Genomic DNA, 18,948 nt, shown 5'->3' with positions numbered 1-18,948 from the left:
GCGCTCTTTGAGCATCTTTATTGTGCCCAAGAGGTAGCAGTTGATCTTGTTAATTGTTTCGGTCATTTCTTCTTTGCACTTTTGAATGGCATCCTCTAAAGGGTGAGTCTTGTTATTCTGTTTCCTCATGCTTGATAGCCGCCAAAAACGAGAGGCAGAAAGAAGACCACACTATACGCAGATGTGTTTCCACATTATCTATACATGTTCTCCCACATCAAGCATACATGTCAAAGATACATTTTGCGTATAGTCTGTGTGCCCTTCTAAAAAGTTTTGAAAAATTTCCCCCCCCCCCCCTTGCAATTCTGTTTCTGGAACCTGAAGGTCTCTATGACCACCCCTCTGCACGGCCTGCTGCGCACAACCCAAGGGTGGCCGCCCTGTGAGGTCTGCGCGCGCGCGCACACACACACACACACACACACACACACATAGAGAGAGAGAGAGAGAGAGAGAGAGAGAGAGAGAGAGAGAGAGAGAGAGATGTTATATTAACGTCTTCAAAAGGCCAAAATGACCTATGAGACCAATCCGTTACAAAATAGTGAATCTCATACCATGTCTGGGTACAAAAGAACTAGAACAAAAATACTACTACTAGAATCCCTCCTCCTTTGCACTCTCGATGTCAAGAGAGTATGGCTCGAATCCTCTGCTTTAGTCTCCATCGATGCTCTATAGCCCCTCTCCTCAATCGTGGCCATCTGGATCTCTCTAGCTCCAATGCTCAGTCGATGAGAGTGCCGGTAGTGGTCGAATGAGTGTGGGCCGAGCTCTGCAGTGATGGCCGCTCCTCTGGCTGTCCCATATCTAGTGAAAAGAAATCTGTAATCTGTCTGTGAGACTCTCTCTCTAGCTCTCCCCAGTAAAGTGTCTCTATATCTGTGTAACTCAAGTAGGTATAGCCCAAGACATCTCTGATCCTCACAACTCATGACCCTAAAGGACCGAAACCCTCTCTGAATAGGCAGTGAAAACGGCCCCGAATCTCATAGTACACTGTGCAATGACATATGTAATGTAGCTTTGTCTCTGGCTCTAGCTTGCATAAGCGGCATATCCTACTGTCTGCTGGTATCCCTTTGAATCTACCAGTCTCAATCTCCAATTGATGCGAGGATGTGCATATCTGACCAATGGCACACCGCAAACCATGAGACATACGTGTCCATGTAGCTGGGTCGAATCACAAACCCATCTCCTGTGAGGTGGAGAAGATGCTCTCTATAGAAAGCCATCATCGTGCCCAACTCTTGTGGCAGCTCTATCCATGTCCTCCTGGTATCCAACTGGATCAAGTCCTGACAAATGAATCTAGTAATCTCGCCCCGTGTAAGCGACATCCAGGGTGTCTGAAGAGAGTACTTGAAAGGGAGCAGCCTATCCATGGTGAAGCCATGCATCTGAAACCATGATGTCATCTGTGCATACCAGCATGAAGTGTCCCCTTGAAGAGCCAATTGTCTGGAAGACTGAAGGGCCAGTCTAGCGTATCTGTCTCTAGTAGTATCCCACAAGCTGTGCACCAAGGAGACTGATTTGGTAAGCACCTCAATCTCCATAGGAGAGGCAGCTAGCTCTGCTCGAATGATAGCGTGAGGCACGGAGGCCTTGGCTTTGATCAGTCGAGAGATCATAGATACCAAGGGCCTACAGAAGGTCCCCATATTTGCACCCCATATAACATAGCTGAGGCTAATAAAGTATCGAAGAACACTAACTTTGTCCAAGGTTCCTGGAACTGAACCTGCGAACACATCCTCTCCAAGCGTCCCAAGGCTACATAAGCTCTAGTCAGTCTAGTCTCTACTGCTCTCCCCAAAGAAAACCTCGGCCCAGTGAAGACAACCATAAGGTAAGTGTATGCATCTGTATACTTTTCAATCTCCTAACCATATGTGAAAGTCGGTGTTGATCTCCTGATCCACTATGATGTGGTGTTTAACACCATAACCTTGGTTTTACCAAGGTTTACAGACAATCCACTATCCTATGCAAAACTGTGTAATGCATCCAACTGTCGCTGCATACCCTCTGGTGAGTCAGAGATTAACACAATATCATCAGCATATAACAACAATGGGATCCACGTCCCTGCCAGCTGGGCACCTCTATCACCCTCTCTGTCAATATAATCAGACACCTCATCAACATACATACCAAATAGAGTAGGAGACAATGGGCAACCCTGTTTCACCCTAATGGTGGAGTGAACTAAATCAGATATCCCCTCAGGGATGTGTACATGTCCCATCACAGACCTCTATAGAGCCATAATCCCCCAAATCAACACTATGGGCACCCCCATCTCCTGTCGTCTACGCATCAATCAAGATCTCGGTACCATGTCAAATGCTTTGCAGAAATCCACAAAGCTACAATAAATCCGTCTCCCATGTGACCTTCCCTCCTCAATGATGGCTCTGAGAGTCAGAATATGATCAAGAGTGGATAAACCCCTCCTAAAACCGGCCTGGCCCTTTGCCCGTACACCCTCACCCTCTGCCCAATTACTCAACTGCTGCTCAAGAATGGATGCATACAACCGTGCCAAGGTGTGCCCAACCATAATAGTGCGGTAATTCCCATGCTCTGTAGGATCACCTGTCCTGAACATATGCACAATAGTAGACAACCTCCAAGTCTCATGTAACCCCTCACACATGGCACCATTGAACAACACTGCAAGAACCTCTACCAGCATATCTCTAGCATGTATAAAGTGCTCTGCTACTATACCATCATGATCATATGCCATGTTGATCCTCATCCTATCAATGGCTCTCTTTACCATCTCAATGGTAAAGAAGGTGCTGGTAGGTGGGCATGGCTCTGTAGGATCTGGAAGGCGGTCTTGTCCAAGAACTGTATATAACGATGTCGCATACTGGCCCCACACATCAGAAGAAGTAATCACTATGGGAGGGGAGTGCTCATGAAAGAATCAACATGCATGCCTCTCCTGAGTCTCTACTCAAGAACGGTTGATACAAGTCTCGCTCCATCTGGGCCAAGTAAGCTTGTTTCTTCCGTCGCACAAGGGCCGGGAAGCAATCCGAGACTGCGTGTAAGTGATGACTCCTAAAAGAAGATCGCTCTAGATCTGGGCTCTCATCTCTCTGCACTCCTCATCATACCAACTATTCTAGGCATGCTCCCAGAATGTCGCCTCCGACCCGGCTGAGTGTGTTAAGTATGCCTCTGATGCTGCACCATGGAGTGTCTCAGTTAGTAAAGTGGTGCACTCCTCCACTAGGAGAGAGAGAGAGAGAGAGAGAGAGAGAGAGAGAGAGAGAGAGAGAGAGAGAGAGAGAGAGAGTCCTGCAATCAGTCAATCACATGTGCGCACTTTCATAGCAAGAATCGTCTTCCAGACTCTCCACAAGGAGTGTTCCAGAAGTATGTTGAGGATGCCAAGCGAAGTTCTATTCCCCTATGAAGCAATCAAAACCTCCATCAGAACAACAATATAGAAGTTCTGTTTTTGGCTCGTTGAACATGATAGCTTTGCTCCCTGAAGGCTATAGTGTGCTCACAATCATCATGCAGCACTCAAAGAGCTCTTCTTTTTGTCTAATGCATTCTCATGATCATGTATTAGAAACTCTATAGCCGCAAAAAGAACGTGAAAAGTTTTATTCAAAACACTTCTTCGTTATGGCTGAATATGCCTAGATGTATGCCTAGATGAATCCAGGATAAGCCCAGATTCACCCTTAAAGGAAAGTGCAAGGTATAGACCCATGGTAGTCACCCACAAGACAATATAACCATCAGCTCCATCATGCATAGTATTCTAAATACCACGACATCCCCACTAACGTCGTCAGTGCCCAATAGTGGGTGTAGAACTACGTACTAAAATATGCTCCCAAACACAACACACACCACACGCACACACACATGAGCATACATCAACACAAAGTTCAGCGTACTGAGTTTCTATCATGACTCCGGAGATAAGGGCAGACTCAAGCCATAATGAAGCCTAGCACTAAAAGAAGCATTAAATCGAAAAAATTAGCTGAATGTATATCAATTATGCACGGACTTCCAACTCTCATCTCTCTCCCTCCCCGCAAGGCTACCTGGTTTATGTAACCAGATGCCTTTGAGAGGGGCGTTGGGATTACACGACTTTGCAGCAAATTCGAGCTTCATGAATCATATGACTCAAATGGTGAAGTCTTTCAGTTGATTCCAAAAAGTCCTAAAGTTTCTGTTTCTCATGTTTTGTAATTACAAGTGATAAAGAATACCTTTTGATGGGAGGCCGGCTTCAGAAATCCAGCCTTCGACAATGTGTCATATGTCAATTTGTCAAGTTCTTGTTTGTTTCTTATCCTTAATTTGCACAGTTATCGATTTAGCAACTCTCTAGTAATTAAGGCCCAATTCAGTTTCATAGAAAACCCAAGGACACACTATAGCTACCAACAAGGAAGCTTCGTCACTAAGTAAGTTTCTTGACCATTGGCCAAGGAAATTCAACCAGACCCAAGTAGCTGCCAGTCAAGTAAATTAAGTTATTGGGATTCCTTAGATTTCTCACTCGATGTTGCAAAAGAACCCTCACATAGTGTATGTGTGGATCGTGAGAACAAATCTAAGCCAAGCTCTCAATGCTTAGCTTTGGAAGATAGGTGGCGGCAAGTTGATCGTGGATTTGAAGAAGGATATTCAAGATTTGCAGACAAAGAAGGCAATCAAAAAACCAAACAATTATGCCTCATGGATGAAAATGAAGCAATTTGAACCCAAGTTTAAGGAGCAAGGAGACCTATTACCAACCAATCTTGATGGGCACAGCTCTGCCTAGCCTAACCTAAGTGCACAGCAAAGACATGATCTAAGCCCATCTAGATTTTGCATTAACATAAAGTTCTACACTAAGAGAGTTTCAATGTTTATGTTGCCAATCTCCGGTAACTTCCGAAGTCCTAAGGACTATCCTATTACTCTGCTCATCTTCTTCATTGAGATCCGCCAACCAAACTCTACTTTTCAGGGTGAAGGAAAAAACAGCCATTTACCGATGTCCCTCAAAGGAAGGCCCATGCAATGCTGATACAATGACTAAATGCTGAGATGCTAATGGGTACTGATGCTGAGTATTAATGAGATACTGAAGGGTACTGCGGTACTAAGGTATTGATGGTACAGAGGGGTGCTGCGGGTACCTGAGGTATTGACGGGGTTCTGAAGGGTGTTGAGGTACTGATGGGTATAGAGGGGTACTGAAGGGTGCTGAGGTACTGATGGGTATCGAGGGGTACTGTGGGGTACTGAGGTACTGAAGGGTTCTATGTCGACGATGATGACGACGACGAAGTACTGATGGGGTCTATGTTGACGACGACGAGGTACTGATGGGTTCTATGTCAATGACGACGAGGCACTGAGGGGTTCTATGTCGACGACGACGACGAGGTACCGATGGGTTCTATGACGACGAGGAGGTACTGAGGGGTTCTATGTCGACGACGACGAGGTATTGAGGGGTTCTTGCGGGTTCTTATGCTGAGCTAGGCAAGGGCCAAGCCAAAACACAAGGGGTACTAGATGTTGGGGTACTGTGTCGACGACGACGACGACGACGACGATGAAGCTATGGCTGAATGCTGAAAATGCTAGCGATGTCGATGGCTGGAATCTGCAACCATGACGAGGCTAGGGACTGAAATCTGATGCGATCATTGGCTGAAAACGCTGGCTGTTCTGGGCTGAAAACACTGATGCTAAAGGCTGAATACGCCAATGAGAGGAGGCTGAAAACGCTGGCTGTTCTGGCCTCAAGCTCTGAGGTTGCACACCCTTCTTCTTCTGCTGCTGCCTCTTCTACTTCTCCTAGCGCCCAAAGGCACGCATATATAGGTGACTTGAAGGCTGGTCGAGCAATCACAAATCAGTCCCCCATGACCAAGGAAATAATAGGCTGAAAATAACTTAATAAGAAATACCATGCTAAGGGTCGGTTCACATGCGGTAAATTGCCTATGTGCGATACTGTGCAAGAGAGGGTATGCAACTATGACCGGCCTAGACATGCACGACCTGCTAGAGGCTCACAAAGGTGCCATGCTAGGTCCTAAGCTAAGACTCTTTCTCCTTGAATCATTAAATTATCCTCCAATTGGATCGCATTGGTGGTGACTGCTTCCCAAGTGGTGATACCTCTAATGACTAGACCATTGTAGATATCCTCATGTCGTAATCCCCTAATGAATCTATCAAGCAATTGGTTATTGTTGAAGCGCTCATTTGGATTACAACGAGAATTCAACAGACACTCTTTCTCCTTGAATCTACTCCACATGTAGTCTCTGGAGCACCTTCACCCACGGTGCCTGCTCACTTAGGTGACTTGGCAACATTTGCTCAAGTTATTGGTCGATCTATTGCTGAGAATATGCGTAATACACCTGATAGAGAGCCTAGAAGTAAGGCAGTACAAATAGCCAAGCTCTCACAAAAATTTAGTGGAGACAGGGATGTGAGGAAGCATATCGAAGTGTTTGAACAAATATGCGATTCTCTAGGAGAATACAATGACCTACATAAGAGCAATGCTTTAAGCCTAACCTTAAGTGGAAAGGCTGGGGATTGGTATAGAACCCTAAGGGTGGAAGAAAAAACGATTTACCCTACTCTTAGGAGACTGTTCTTGAAAGAATACATACGAGAGGGAGTGCTTTGGGGTGTAGCCTCTCAGCTCGAGAAAGCCCAACGAGAGCAAGGAGAGTCGGTGAGAGACTTTATAAGTCGCTTGAAGCATTTGAATTCTCGTTGTAATCCAAATGAGCGCTTCAACAATAACCAATTGCTTGATAGATTCATTAGGGGATTACGACATGAGGATATCTACAATGGTCTAGTCATTAGAGGTATCACCACTCGGGAAGCAGTCACCACCAATGCGATCCAATTGGAGGATAATTTAATGATTCAAGGAGAAAGAGTGTCTGTTGAGCTAGACTGTAGTAGAAGCATGTCCACGTAGCGCACGTGAAGTGCGCACGTGACCTCCCCCCCTGTTAAAGGTGAGGCACAATTGCCAAACTTCTACCTGTGGATTCTTTCTGGATTTCTGATGTTGACTGCTTCTGATGCTTGTGGATGCATAAGCCGATGGAAACTCCTCCAAACGGGTGGGTACTACGGATGTAGAGACTGTTGCGATGTAAACACTAATCACACGAGTTACTAGGTAGCCGTACTACTGTCATTGAATACCAACCTTGGTGTTGACTCTCCCTTGCGAGCAAGTACTACCACTCGAATAGTCCTGTCGTGAAGACATTGCGGGTGAAGATGAAAGGTAAGGGTGTTCGGAGGTATTTCCAATGGTTCCATGTCAACGGAAGTGGATGCACGCTACATGCGAATGTGAATACAGAAGAGGTTTAGGGATCCTGTCTCCAACTCCTTCCCTATCCGCATGAGAGGCAAGTAGATCCTGGTACTCAAGATCTGGGTTTTCGTGTATCCGATGTCGATCTTCGTTCAAAGACATGGCAATGAAGATGGGAGCTGGTACTGGATGCATGAGACTGAGGGTGATGAGAGGCTAATAAGTTCGGGGTAGGGACGTGAAGCTTCTTTAAGGAAAAAAACTGAGAGAGGTTCTTTGGGTTCTTGGGATACTTGGGTTGGCTCTTCCCTTGAGTTTGCGTAGCCGAAGCACGCACAGAGCTCTAATACCAATGTCAGGTGCAGCGGAAGTGTTTATGGATTTAGCTCGGATCTAGTACTCCGCACAAACACAAGGGACACTTTACTTCACTTGAAAGAACTGTACTAAACTGAAAGAAAGAGAGAGACAAGAGAGAGAAAAGAGACGACACAGGGATGTCGAGTCCCAAACCCTCTGTTGCCACAGCAAGTACTTTCTTTAGTCATTGTATCAGCAAGTACTTGCACAATGCTGATACAATGACTAAATGCTGAGATGCTAATGGGTACTGATGTTGGGTACTACTGAGATACTGAAGGGTACTGCGGTATTGAGGTATTGATGGGTACTGAGGGGTACTGAGGTACTGATGGGTTTTGAAGGGTGCTGAGGTATTGATGGGTACTGCGAATTGCGGGGTATTAAAGGGTTCTGTGTCGACGACGACGAGGTACTGATGGTGTCTATGTCGACGACGAGGAGGAGGAGGAGGTACTGATGGGTTCTATGTCGACGACGACAACGACAACGACGAGATACTGAAGGGTTCTACGTTGACGATGATGCTCACGACGACGAGGTACTGGGGGGTACTATGGGGTATTGCGGGTCCTTATGCTGAGCTAGGCAAGGGCCAAGCCAAAACACAAGGGGAACTAGATGTTGGGGTACTGTGTCGACGACGATGACAATGACAACGACGAAGCTATGGCTGAATGCCGGAAACACTAGCGACGTCGATGGCTGGAATCTGCAACCATGACGAGGCTAGGGGCTGAAGTCTGATGCGATCATTGGCTGAAAACGCTGATGCTAAAGGCTGAATACGCTGGATGAGAGGAGGCTGAAAACGCTGGCTGTTCTGGCCCTGCAAGCTCTGAGGCTGCAAGCCCTTCTTCTTTTGCTGCCTCTTCTGCTTCTTCTAGCGCCCAAAGGCACGCATATATAGGTGACTTGAAGGCTGCTTGAGCAGACACAAATCAGCCCCCCGCGACCAAGGAAATAATAGGCTGACAATAACTTATTAAAAAATACCATGCTAAGGGTCGGTTCACATGCGGTAAATTGCCTATGTGCGGTACTGTGCAAGAGAGGGTATGCAACTATGACCGGCCTAGACATGCACGTTCTGCTAGAGGCTCACAAAGGTGCCAGGATAGGTTCTAAGCTAAGACTCACGCTAGACTGTAGCAGAAGCATGTCCACGTAGCGCAAGTGAAGTGCGCACGTGACAATTTTTATAGATTGAAAGCATAGCAAGATCCTTATCCCATGTTCTTTGACTCGCTACCTGATATCGTTTGCTCAGTCAGCACGACCTGACTAAATAGAAATGGTAGCGCTTCCAACCATCTCTTGTCATCTGTATGCCACTTCGGCAAGTTTAGCTGTTTCTTCAAGTTGGCCAATCATGCAAAGGGTCGCAAAGATACTTGCGGGGCTACCGTAAGTTTAAGCACAGCACAACTACAACTCAAACGCTAGAAGTTACGCTTCAACTTCAATGAAAGTGAAGAAAGGATTAGGACATTGAAATTTAGAACTTCGTACCACACGGATAGAAGTTGACAAGGCATCCAAAATCAACATTCTTCTGCTGAGAGGATCTCCAACACCACTTGCAATTTTGATGGCTTCTAGTGCTTGAAAGGTTCCAATTATTCCAGGCACTTGCCAAAACATTAGACAAACACAAAATCTGAACCCCAAACAAGAGACCTCTGAAAAAATTTACGAAGCCTTTTGTTGCAGTCAAACAATAACAAAACTGCAGTCGTCAGCTACTTACCAACGCCTAACACCCCACTATCAGAGCAACGTTGGCAAGCTCCTTGTGGAGGAGGCACAGGAAACAGGCAACGGTAGCAAGGGCCTTCCTCGTAATTGTACACTGTCAGCTGCACACAAAAACTGTCACTATCACATCTCCAACTTGCATTCAAATTATCCAAAGAAAACTTGAGTGCCACTACCTGACCGTCCATACCTAACGCAGCACCTGACACCAGAGGCTGTAAAGGTATGAAGCATGGAAAGTCAGGGCAACAAATGGTAGAATAAAAGAGGTATTGTAATTAGAAATCTGTTTTTACACACCTTACCCAAAGCAACGCAAGTATCACTGATGAGATAACGTGTGGGCACATTGTCAGTAGCATCCACTACTACATCATATCTTTCTTCATGTCAAATCATTTCAACCAAAACTCAAGACTCTCCTAACATTAACAGCAGAGATTTGCTGATTGCTCTTGTTTCCAAGCTTTATTGAAAAGATACTCTTTGATCAAAGCCACAGAATTGCATGACGTCAGCTGTGCGTGGTGCTCCACAACCTTTAGTGTTGAATTTATCCTGTGACAAAAATAAAGATAGCTATGATTCAACATAGTGTTCGAAAAAAAGTTTGGAGAGAAAGCACAGATCAAAATAAAAAAGAGCCAATCAGTGTTACAAGCAATTTTCCTAAAAAAAAATCTCTTACGCGCGGCAGGCCATAGCTGCTGATTGCACTTTGGAATGGCCAATTGAAGATTCAGAGTGTATAATCTGCACACAGGAAAATTTGTGTATGAAACATGGAAAAAATAATCAATCCAGGTACTTTCCTCTGCATGGACTGCAGAGAAAGTACATAGAAAAAAGACTGTTGTCATGCAGATCTGTCCATCTCTCGTAGATGATTGACTAGTAGAGAATAGTCATTGATTTAAACATCAGAAGTAGCCAGTGAGTTACCACACTGGTGACTTTTCAGATCGCTCTCTCTCTATATGGGAAAGTCATTACCAAAATGCATATAAAACATATAGAGGTCACACGACCAAAAAGAAATGCATGCCATATACTTGAAGCACCATAGTGGCATGCATCATGCTAGTACGGAGCTCATTTGGCCCCAAAACGCTGAGACCAAACAACCAACTATGAATTGTAAACGTTGTTAGGTTTATGGGCTTTAGCCTATGCTTGTGTGTAACACCCTTGTATAATGGGATGCCTAGGTGGCATGGAACCATGGGGTAGCATGTGGAAAAGACACTTAAGGGGTATAGGTACCATGAGGGCCATTTTTAGAGGGTGTGGACTCACCTAGACTTAGTTAAAAGGTCCCTAGAGTAGCCTGTAAGGACACCCACGAGTTCACAAGTGGATTTGGGCTGATTTAAAGTTCCATATGATGTCATGTATGATGCTAGATGAGATGTCTACACTAGCTATATAATGGGCGTCTTTGTACTCAATTTGACGCAATCTAGTACTCAAGCTTGTGTCTACGCTCTACTCCATTCTCCAATGTGTGATTAAGTGTTGATTCTTATGTCAATGCCATGAATGATTCTCTAATTTATCCTCCCTAAACTCTACAAATGGTATCAGAGCCATTAAGGATGATTTACATTTCTTAATCATTGTTAAGATCCATTGGTATTTATCCTAGCTAGTTGCATCTTTCACTAATTAGCTCTGATCTAGCTATATGTGGGCATGTCCTCGGTGGACCCAAGAGGCCACTACCCTCCATGGCTAGGTAGGCTCGATTAGGAAGAGTAGGTCTATTAATCGCATAATTAGGAGTGCACACTGCATTTTAGCTAGTTTTTTGGCATAATTTCTCCATACCCTGAAGCTCCAATTCAAAAAGGGATTTCATGCTTCAAAAAGCTCGCAACAAGAGCTCTCATTAGCATCCCCAAGCTATGCAATCAGGTTTTGTTAGCCTCAGCACTAATCCCTTGCGTGCGTGCGTGCGTGCGTGTGTGCACGCGCATGGGGTTTCCACGCTGCTAAGCCGAGATCAAAGAGATTGTTTGGGTATCCTACACCACAAGGTGCCCACATGGAGGTAAGTGGCATAGCCTACCAAGAATAGGCTCTTGACCCTCAGGTCAAATCACTCTATTTTAGTGAGGCAAGCTAGGCGGACATGAAGGCTATCACTCAAATCTCATGCATATTTCCGGTCAGGTCCATTAGGGCTGCATCCTGCACGCGCTCTCAAGCTCCCTTTGCACTTTAAATTGGGCTTTTATCCCTGTTGGGTCCATCGAGCCCACTCGCACAAGCAATCCTCTCACACAAGGAGCTCCAAGATCCATCCCCTCTTTCGAGCACGAGCCGATTGTTCTCACAACTGGCTATCCAAGAAAGGACTCCAAGCTCCAGTCCCACCTAAGAAGGAATTCCCACAAGCCGTGACCTCCAAGTTCACAAGGAGAATTTCACAACTTTCTCTGCGAGCCTTTCTGGAAAACCAGCAGAGCCTCAAGGATCAAATAACTCCCAACAAAGCTTCAAAGGTACTTTAAACTAGATCAAAGCAAAGAAGAAGATTGTGGAGGGTGACTTCACCTTGAGTCAAGAGGTACTTCATATAAGAGCAAGTCAAGGAAAATTTTCAATCTCTCTCCCCCCCTCGACTAAAATCCAAAGTTTGCAGCCGAGCACAACAATTTTAAGATGTATGCTTTCATATTCATCACATCTGGAGATAACTTCGTAATTGTGCTTTTCTAAGAAGCCAGACACTAACTTTGGGAGAGTCTCTTAAGCTATGACCCCTCTAAACTCACACAAATAGAGGAGAAGGGAATTAGGAAGTTCAACGCAGACTGGTTTCACCCTTGGCAAACCAAATTCAAGGGATGTTTAATGAAAAAGGGGTTGTGGGGAATATTCAAGCAGATTAGTATATTCTCATCTAGTGATGGAGCACAAGTGCAGACACGGACTATGAGCGCACAGCACCAAGCCAAGGATAAGCAAGTGTCATGAGGCTATGGCAACCAATAACCTTAGTTGTTGGTTTCTTTCCCTTGATTTTTATTTGATTTTTAGGACCCTCTTTTTGAAGTCACAAATAGCCAGACATTGTGTGGCCAGTGTGAAATAGCCCGTCGGCCAAGAGTTTCACCCGCAGTCGAGAAGGGCAGGTCGCCACGAGATGGTCGGGCCAATCGGCACTGGAATCCGAGCAATAAAAGGGTGTCTAGGCTCAATTCAAAGTCATTTAGGCCCCTCGCTACACTTTATAAGTTGGTGGGTACTAGGAATTAACTCAAAAGAGGCAAATTGGACACATGGCGGCTCCGGGTGCACTTGCCATGCTCATCCCATGAGGGGTGCCCAATTTGAGAAAGGAGGCTAATTTTTGCACTTCATTGTGTGTGACTACAATGTGTGTGTGAGTAGTGGGTGTAGCAGGGCTACAGTCACTTCACAGGACATACAGTTGGACAGTGGGTTACACTGGGACTGGTTCACACTGGACGGACCTTGGTCTGGGAGTGACACGTGGTAGGGTACCTACCTACGACCGACGGTGGTCTAGTGGACCTCGTGGCCAGGTCACCACATGGCTGACACTTATGAGCCGTTGGTGGCTCTTTACGGTGGTACATATGAGTAGTAGCGGTTGGTGATCACTATCTTCTTCTTCACCTTTGGTCCAGCATCGTTCGGGAGGTAAGGAGTCTTACACAGAGCACTGCTTCACCATCCCTGCACATCTGAGCCTCGACACCCCATTTGTACCTGTGAGTCCTGGGCTGGAGCGGAGTGTGCTGCCACGCTAGAGTCTGTACATGGTTCTTTGAGCTATTCAAGTCCACATGTTCTGGTCCACTGTTGTGTCTCTGTTGTTATCCATGGTTTCTGTGTTGTTATCTGTTGTTTCTGTGTTTCATTCTGTTTGAGAGAGTTTTCATTTGTTTGAGTGAGATTGTCACGCACATTGCATTGAGGGGCACCCACACTGTAGAGAGCACGACGCATTATCCGCGCTACAGGTGCTCTCATTTTGGCGATCACGATGGGACCTCAACTGAAGTCTCACTCTGTTGAGTAGCTGGGTTCTTCGCTTCGCCTGTGCAGCCTGTTGGTCTGGTCCAGTTTCACCCTTGATAGCTTAATCTAGCCGGTCTAGTCTCTCGCCTTGCTGGCCTGGTCCCCTCTCGCCCTGGTCCAACTTGCCTCGTCTCTGGTCTAGACCCCTCGACCCTGGTCTAGTCCTCCTCGTCCCTCGTCCCTGGTCCAGTTGGTCTAGTCACTCGTCTGGTCTAGTAGAGTCTAGACCAGTCTTCAACCAGTTCAAGGTTCTCTTACCCAAAGCTTGGTTGGATTGGAGGTCACTGCATAACACAAACAAGCACGTCAGTTGAGCGTCAAAGCCCACTACTGAGCCCTCTGAAGTACTATCACAGAAGACGACCTTTGACGCCGTGTAGAAATCCTTCAACCTCATCACCTATACCTCCACATATCACATCACCCGTTCCTTCGTCATCAGGTTCCCCATCTTCGGGATCACCTTCTCCAGAAAAGCTCTCTCCTATTCTGCTACAGCAAGTTATTGTGCAACAGACTTGCTCTCAGCAAGGAATCATGGAGCCACTAGCTAGTGTTTTGGCCAAGGTGAACATCAAGTTCCCTACCTTCAAAGGGCTGTCCTCAGAAGATGCTGACGACCATGCAAGAAGATTTGTATCTCTCTGTAGTGGACGTGGTCTAAACAGAGAAGATGCTTATTTGGTACTATTTCCATCCACCCTGGATGGCCTAGCAGATAAATGGTACAGTCAATTTGCAGAGAACCATTTTGCAACTTGGGCAACCTTAAGACAGCAGTTCTGTGCAGCTTTCAGGCCGGGTGACTACCAGGAGAAGGTGTTGGATGAGTTGGCCAACATGGTGCTCAAGCCTGAGGAGACTTTTGCAGAGCTTATGACTAAAACTAAGTCGCTGGTGGCCAAGCTCCCCCAACAACCCGGTGAATTCATGGTTAAAAAGTGGGTGGAGAAGGCGCTTCCCAAAACTTCTCAACAAAAACTCCGAGAGAGTCTCCGACCCGACGCCACTCTCGAGGAGTTCATCGCAGCTGCTACTAGGATAGAGGGGGCTAGGAAGCTGTTCAACAACTCTCCTCACATAGAAACTCCCTCTGTGTTCTCGGAAGGTAGTCCTGCTGATCCTTTAACTTCTTTACGCAGGGAACTGGAAGCCCTAAAGTTACAGCGAGCTCTTCAAGAGGAGAGGTCCTTCTCTCTTAGACAAGAGAAGCCTCCAAATCATGAGGCATTGGAACAGATTAAGCGCGAGCTAGAAGAGCTCAAGTGTCAGCAAGAGACTAAGGCTACGGTTTGGTGTAGCTCATGCCGCTCTCCACGGCACCCTCCGCAGGAATGCCCCCTTCGGGTTTACTGCCACTTTTGTGAAAAATCTGGACATGAGGACAAGGATTGTTACTACCTAAAGGGATTGCACAAAATACAGCAAAGTCTTGGTCCTTCTCTCCAACAAGGGTTACCACCATCATCCAACATGGTTTCCCACTACAGCCATCCCAACTACATGCCACCTTTGCTCAATACCCCTGTTGTCCAAGGTATGTCAAAAACTTTCCCGACTCAAAGTTTTTATAATGCTAATGCCACCTCAACCCCTCAGAGCTTCTACACTTCAGCCTCCAACTCCATGCAGCAACCACCTCGTCCCCCGTTTCGTCCTTCCAATCGGCCCATACTCTGCTACAGATGCGGAGAGTATGGGCATTATCAGAGCAAATGCCCTCTGCCAGAAGGCTCTTCTCCGTGCCAACTTTGCCCTGAGGCTCAGGATCACTACACTAGTCCAAAACAACGCGCCTCTACCTCTGCGAGCCCAAGTCAGAGCCAACCTGAATTCACCTTTCCCAAGATCAATTTGATAGCAGTTAGTACCAACCCCAAGCCACCCCTTTCTGCCCATATGATTGCCTCTCAAGACAAGTTGCAGCTGGTAGAGGAGCCAGCTGGTGTCCTCACACGAGCTCAGAGGGCAGCCCTCGGCCTCAATCTTCCAGCAGGTACAGCCCTTTCCTCCCCAATGCCTACACCTCCTCCAGCAGCTGACATGCCATCCCCTAGTGCTAAGAAAGGATCTTTTACTATGCTCTCCGATATTGATGGGGCTTTCTTAGAAGCAGTTGCTGACTTACAAAAGATCAAAGTACCAGAGGAACAACAACAGGTAGAAAAAGAGAAGCATACAGCAGAGACAGTCTTGAAGAACACTTTCCAACAAGTGTCCCTCTATGACATGCTTCGACTCGACAGTCAGAGTCCTATATGATATCCAATCCTGTTGCTCCACTCACTGATTATAGAAGCTCTCGCCTGACAATGTCCGTTTTAGGTCGGCAATTCTCAGGAGTGATAGTGGATGGTGGATCTGGCATCAAACTGATGCCCGAGTTCACTATGCTAGCTCTAGGTCTACAGCCTACTCGCCCTGCTCCCTTCACAGTTACATTGGCCGACCAGCGAACAGTCTAACCAGTGGGCATAGTGGATAATGTGCCTCTGCAGGTACAAGACTTTACTTTTAACTTGGATTTTGTGGTGGTTCGTCTTCCCCAGGTTGAGGGCGGATTTCCCTTGCTTATTGGAAGACCATGGCTGCGACACACTAAAGCACTCCACGATTGGGGAAATGATGCAATGTGGATACATAATTCTGGCTCCTCGATGCAACCCATTCTCTTAGAAGGTGGTATGGATCCCGTGGTGCAACATAGTTCTTTGTCCTTAGAAACCAGCCTCGAATTGGAACAACCTACTCCACCTGACGGATCAGATGAGGATCTGTTGGAATGGTTGGATGCTACCAAATCTATGCCCTGTTTTGGAGTTTCAATTCACTCTTTGCTTGAAGGTACACCCTCTTCCAATGTTTCCAAGGTAACTAAACCTTATGAGCCACATGAGCCAGCTCAAGAGTTGAAGGTCACAGAAGATACTCCTGATGCGCTCTCGGTGAAAGCCCTCTTGATAAAAGCCGTTGAATTTGGAAAGCCGAGGAAAAAATATATAAGCAAAAAGAAATCTCCCCTACAAGAGTTCAACCCCCTTCAAACATCAGCCCCATTGGCGTCTGCTTCTCCAACCAGAACGAAGCTAACCTCTGTGTCTAGCCAACTCCCTTCACAGAGCAGGTCCTGCTTGATGTGCTGGATGAATTCCCTACTCCTGCTCGTTGTCTTGCTGAGAATAGTTGGTTCTGTCCTCAACCTGCACTTTCATAATGCTCTGAACTTCCTCGCCCTTACCAACACACCCTCGTACCTACACACCCCCTCACATACCCTCGCCCCTACCCTAACCCTACTCGCCCCTACCCACCCCCCCTCGCCCCTACCCTATCCCTACTCGCCCCTACCCACCCCCTCACACACCCTCGCCCCTACCCACCCTCCCCTTCCCCTCGCCCCTACCCTCCCCTCTCGCCCCTACCACCCTCTCCCTTCCCCTCGCCCCTACCCACCCCCTCTCGCCCCTACCCACAAACTCACCCCCCCTCGCCCCTACCCTCCCCCTCTCGCCCCTACCCACCCCCTCACCCCCCCTCGCCCCTACCCTATCCCTACTCGCCCCTACCCACCCCCTCACACACCCTCGCCCCTACCCACCCCCTCACACACCCTCGCCCCTACCCTCCCCTCTCGCCCCTACCCACCCTCTCCCTTCCCCTCGCCCCTACCCACCCCCTCACCCCCCCTCGCCCCTACCCTCCCCCTCTCGCCCCTACCCACCCCCTCACCCCCCCTCGCCCCTACCCTCCCCCTCTCGCCCCTACCCACCCCCTCACCCCCTCTCGCCCCTATCTAGCCCTTCCCTCTCGCCCCTACCCACCCTCTCCCCCCACCTCGCCCCTATCTAGCCCTTCCCACCCTCTCCCCTACCCACTCCCCCTCCCCCTCGCCCCTATCTAGCCCTCCCCACCCCTCTCAGGTTCAGCAAGTTTCCCGCACCCTGCATGATCAGCTCCATTCACTTGGTTGCCATCCTATTTGCTGTGAAGGCCCTTTCGTTCTGCCATCATGATGGAGCTTAACCCTATTTGCTGTGTTACTCGGGCTTATGGTAATCCATCTTTTCGAGAAGAGTGTTGTTGCAGAAAAGTATGGCAACTGCAAGCATGGACCAGGCTATGCAATCATACATACCGGTTCCTGCTTAGTTGCAATCAAGAAAGATGTACGGATGCAGTGGCTAGTGGTTTTCCGTCACAGTTTTTTTTAGTATTCCTCAGTTTTTTTTAGTATTCCTCTCACCGAGACGGTGAGCGGTCTTGTGGCGGGCAACCTGTAGCAGGGCTACAGTCACTTCACAGGACATACAGTTGGACAGTGGGTTACACTGGGACTGGTTCACACTGGACGGACCTTGGTTTGGGAGTGACACGTGGTAGGGTACCTACCTACGACCGACGGTGGTCTAGTGGACCTCGTGGCCAGGTCACCACATGGATGACACTTATGAGCCGTTGGTGGCTCTTTACGGTGGTACATATGAGTAGTAGCGGTTGGTGATCACTATCTTCTTCTTCACCTTTGGTCCAGCATCGTTCGGGAGGTAAGGAGTCTTACACAGAGCACTGCTTCACCATCCCTGCACATCTGAGCCTCGACACCCCATTTGTACCTGTGAGTCCTAGGCTGGAGCGGAGTGTGCTGCCACGCCAGAGTCTGTACATGGTTCTTTGAGCTAGTCGAGTCCACATGTTCTGGTCCACTGTTGTGTCTCTGTTGTTATCCATGGTTTCTGTGTTGTTATCCGTTGTTTCTGTGTTTCATTCTGTTTGAGAGAGTTTTCATTTGTTTGAGTGAGATTGTCACGCACATTGCACTGAGGGGCACCCACACTGTAGAGAGCACGACGCATTATCCGCGCTACAGTGGGTTCAGGTGATCACAACTTTAATGGAAAGCTTGCCTTCTCCCTTGCCTCGTGTAGCGCGACAATTTGCTCTCGTGCATCTCTCTCCCCCCCTTTGCACATATGGTAATGCCCCATTAGTTGGGCTTCTCAGATGACCATGTACAGTTCTGGGGGTCTTATGCGTGTTTGCCAAGGCAAGAGCCTTTTGTATAGGAACCGGATTAGCTAAGTGCTAATCCCCCACAGATACGCATAATTCCATTGCGAAGGATTGCGAAAACTCATCCATTTCAAAGGGGAACTCTCCCATTGCGTGCAGGAGCGCCTGAGGCACGCGTAGACGTGCTCGCTCCGCCCAAAACGATCCAAAACAGAAAATTACAGCCTGCTGTGTTTTTCTGCAGGTTTAGGGTTTAGGAGCCTCGAGAAAGCCTTGGGATGCTTAAACAGGGCTTTGGGCACCTGACAGTGATAAAACAGGGAATTGCAGCACGCTCAAATTGACATGCAGCTCACTGGAGAGCTTTCAAATCACAAGGGAAAGTGTCCTTGACGTGTACTTTTGACCTACAGAGG

At 47.4% G+C, this 18,948-nt stretch overlaps 1 protein-coding gene across 1 annotated transcript in view; it reads right to left on the bottom strand.

The window, feature by feature from the left end:
- The window catches only part of CNX5 (co-factor for nitrate, reductase and xanthine dehydrogenase 5), a 77,597-nt gene that overhangs the window by 18,079 nt on the left and 40,570 nt on the right, over positions 1 to 18,948 (bottom strand). The window contains exons 4-9 of the mRNA XM_086526759.1: positions 10,161 to 10,225; positions 9,956 to 10,030; positions 9,773 to 9,851; positions 9,649 to 9,687; positions 9,465 to 9,573; positions 9,227 to 9,345 (exon numbers count right to left, since the gene is read on the bottom strand). Of these exons, the coding sequence (XP_086382885.1) occupies positions 9,227 to 9,345; positions 9,465 to 9,573; positions 9,649 to 9,687; positions 9,773 to 9,851; positions 9,956 to 10,030; positions 10,161 to 10,225 (486 nt within the window). The remainder of the gene's footprint in view (positions 1 to 9,226; positions 9,346 to 9,464; positions 9,574 to 9,648; positions 9,688 to 9,772; positions 9,852 to 9,955; positions 10,031 to 10,160; positions 10,226 to 18,948) is intronic.

The sequence above is a fragment of the Adiantum capillus-veneris genome, chromosome 13 (assembly GCF_014529385.1).
Source record: "Adiantum capillus-veneris isolate H3 chromosome 13, ASM1452938v2, whole genome shotgun sequence".
Lineage (NCBI taxonomy): Eukaryota > Viridiplantae > Streptophyta > Polypodiopsida > Polypodiales > Pteridaceae > Adiantum > Adiantum capillus-veneris.
This window is presented reverse-complemented; position numbering and strand designations above follow the sequence as displayed.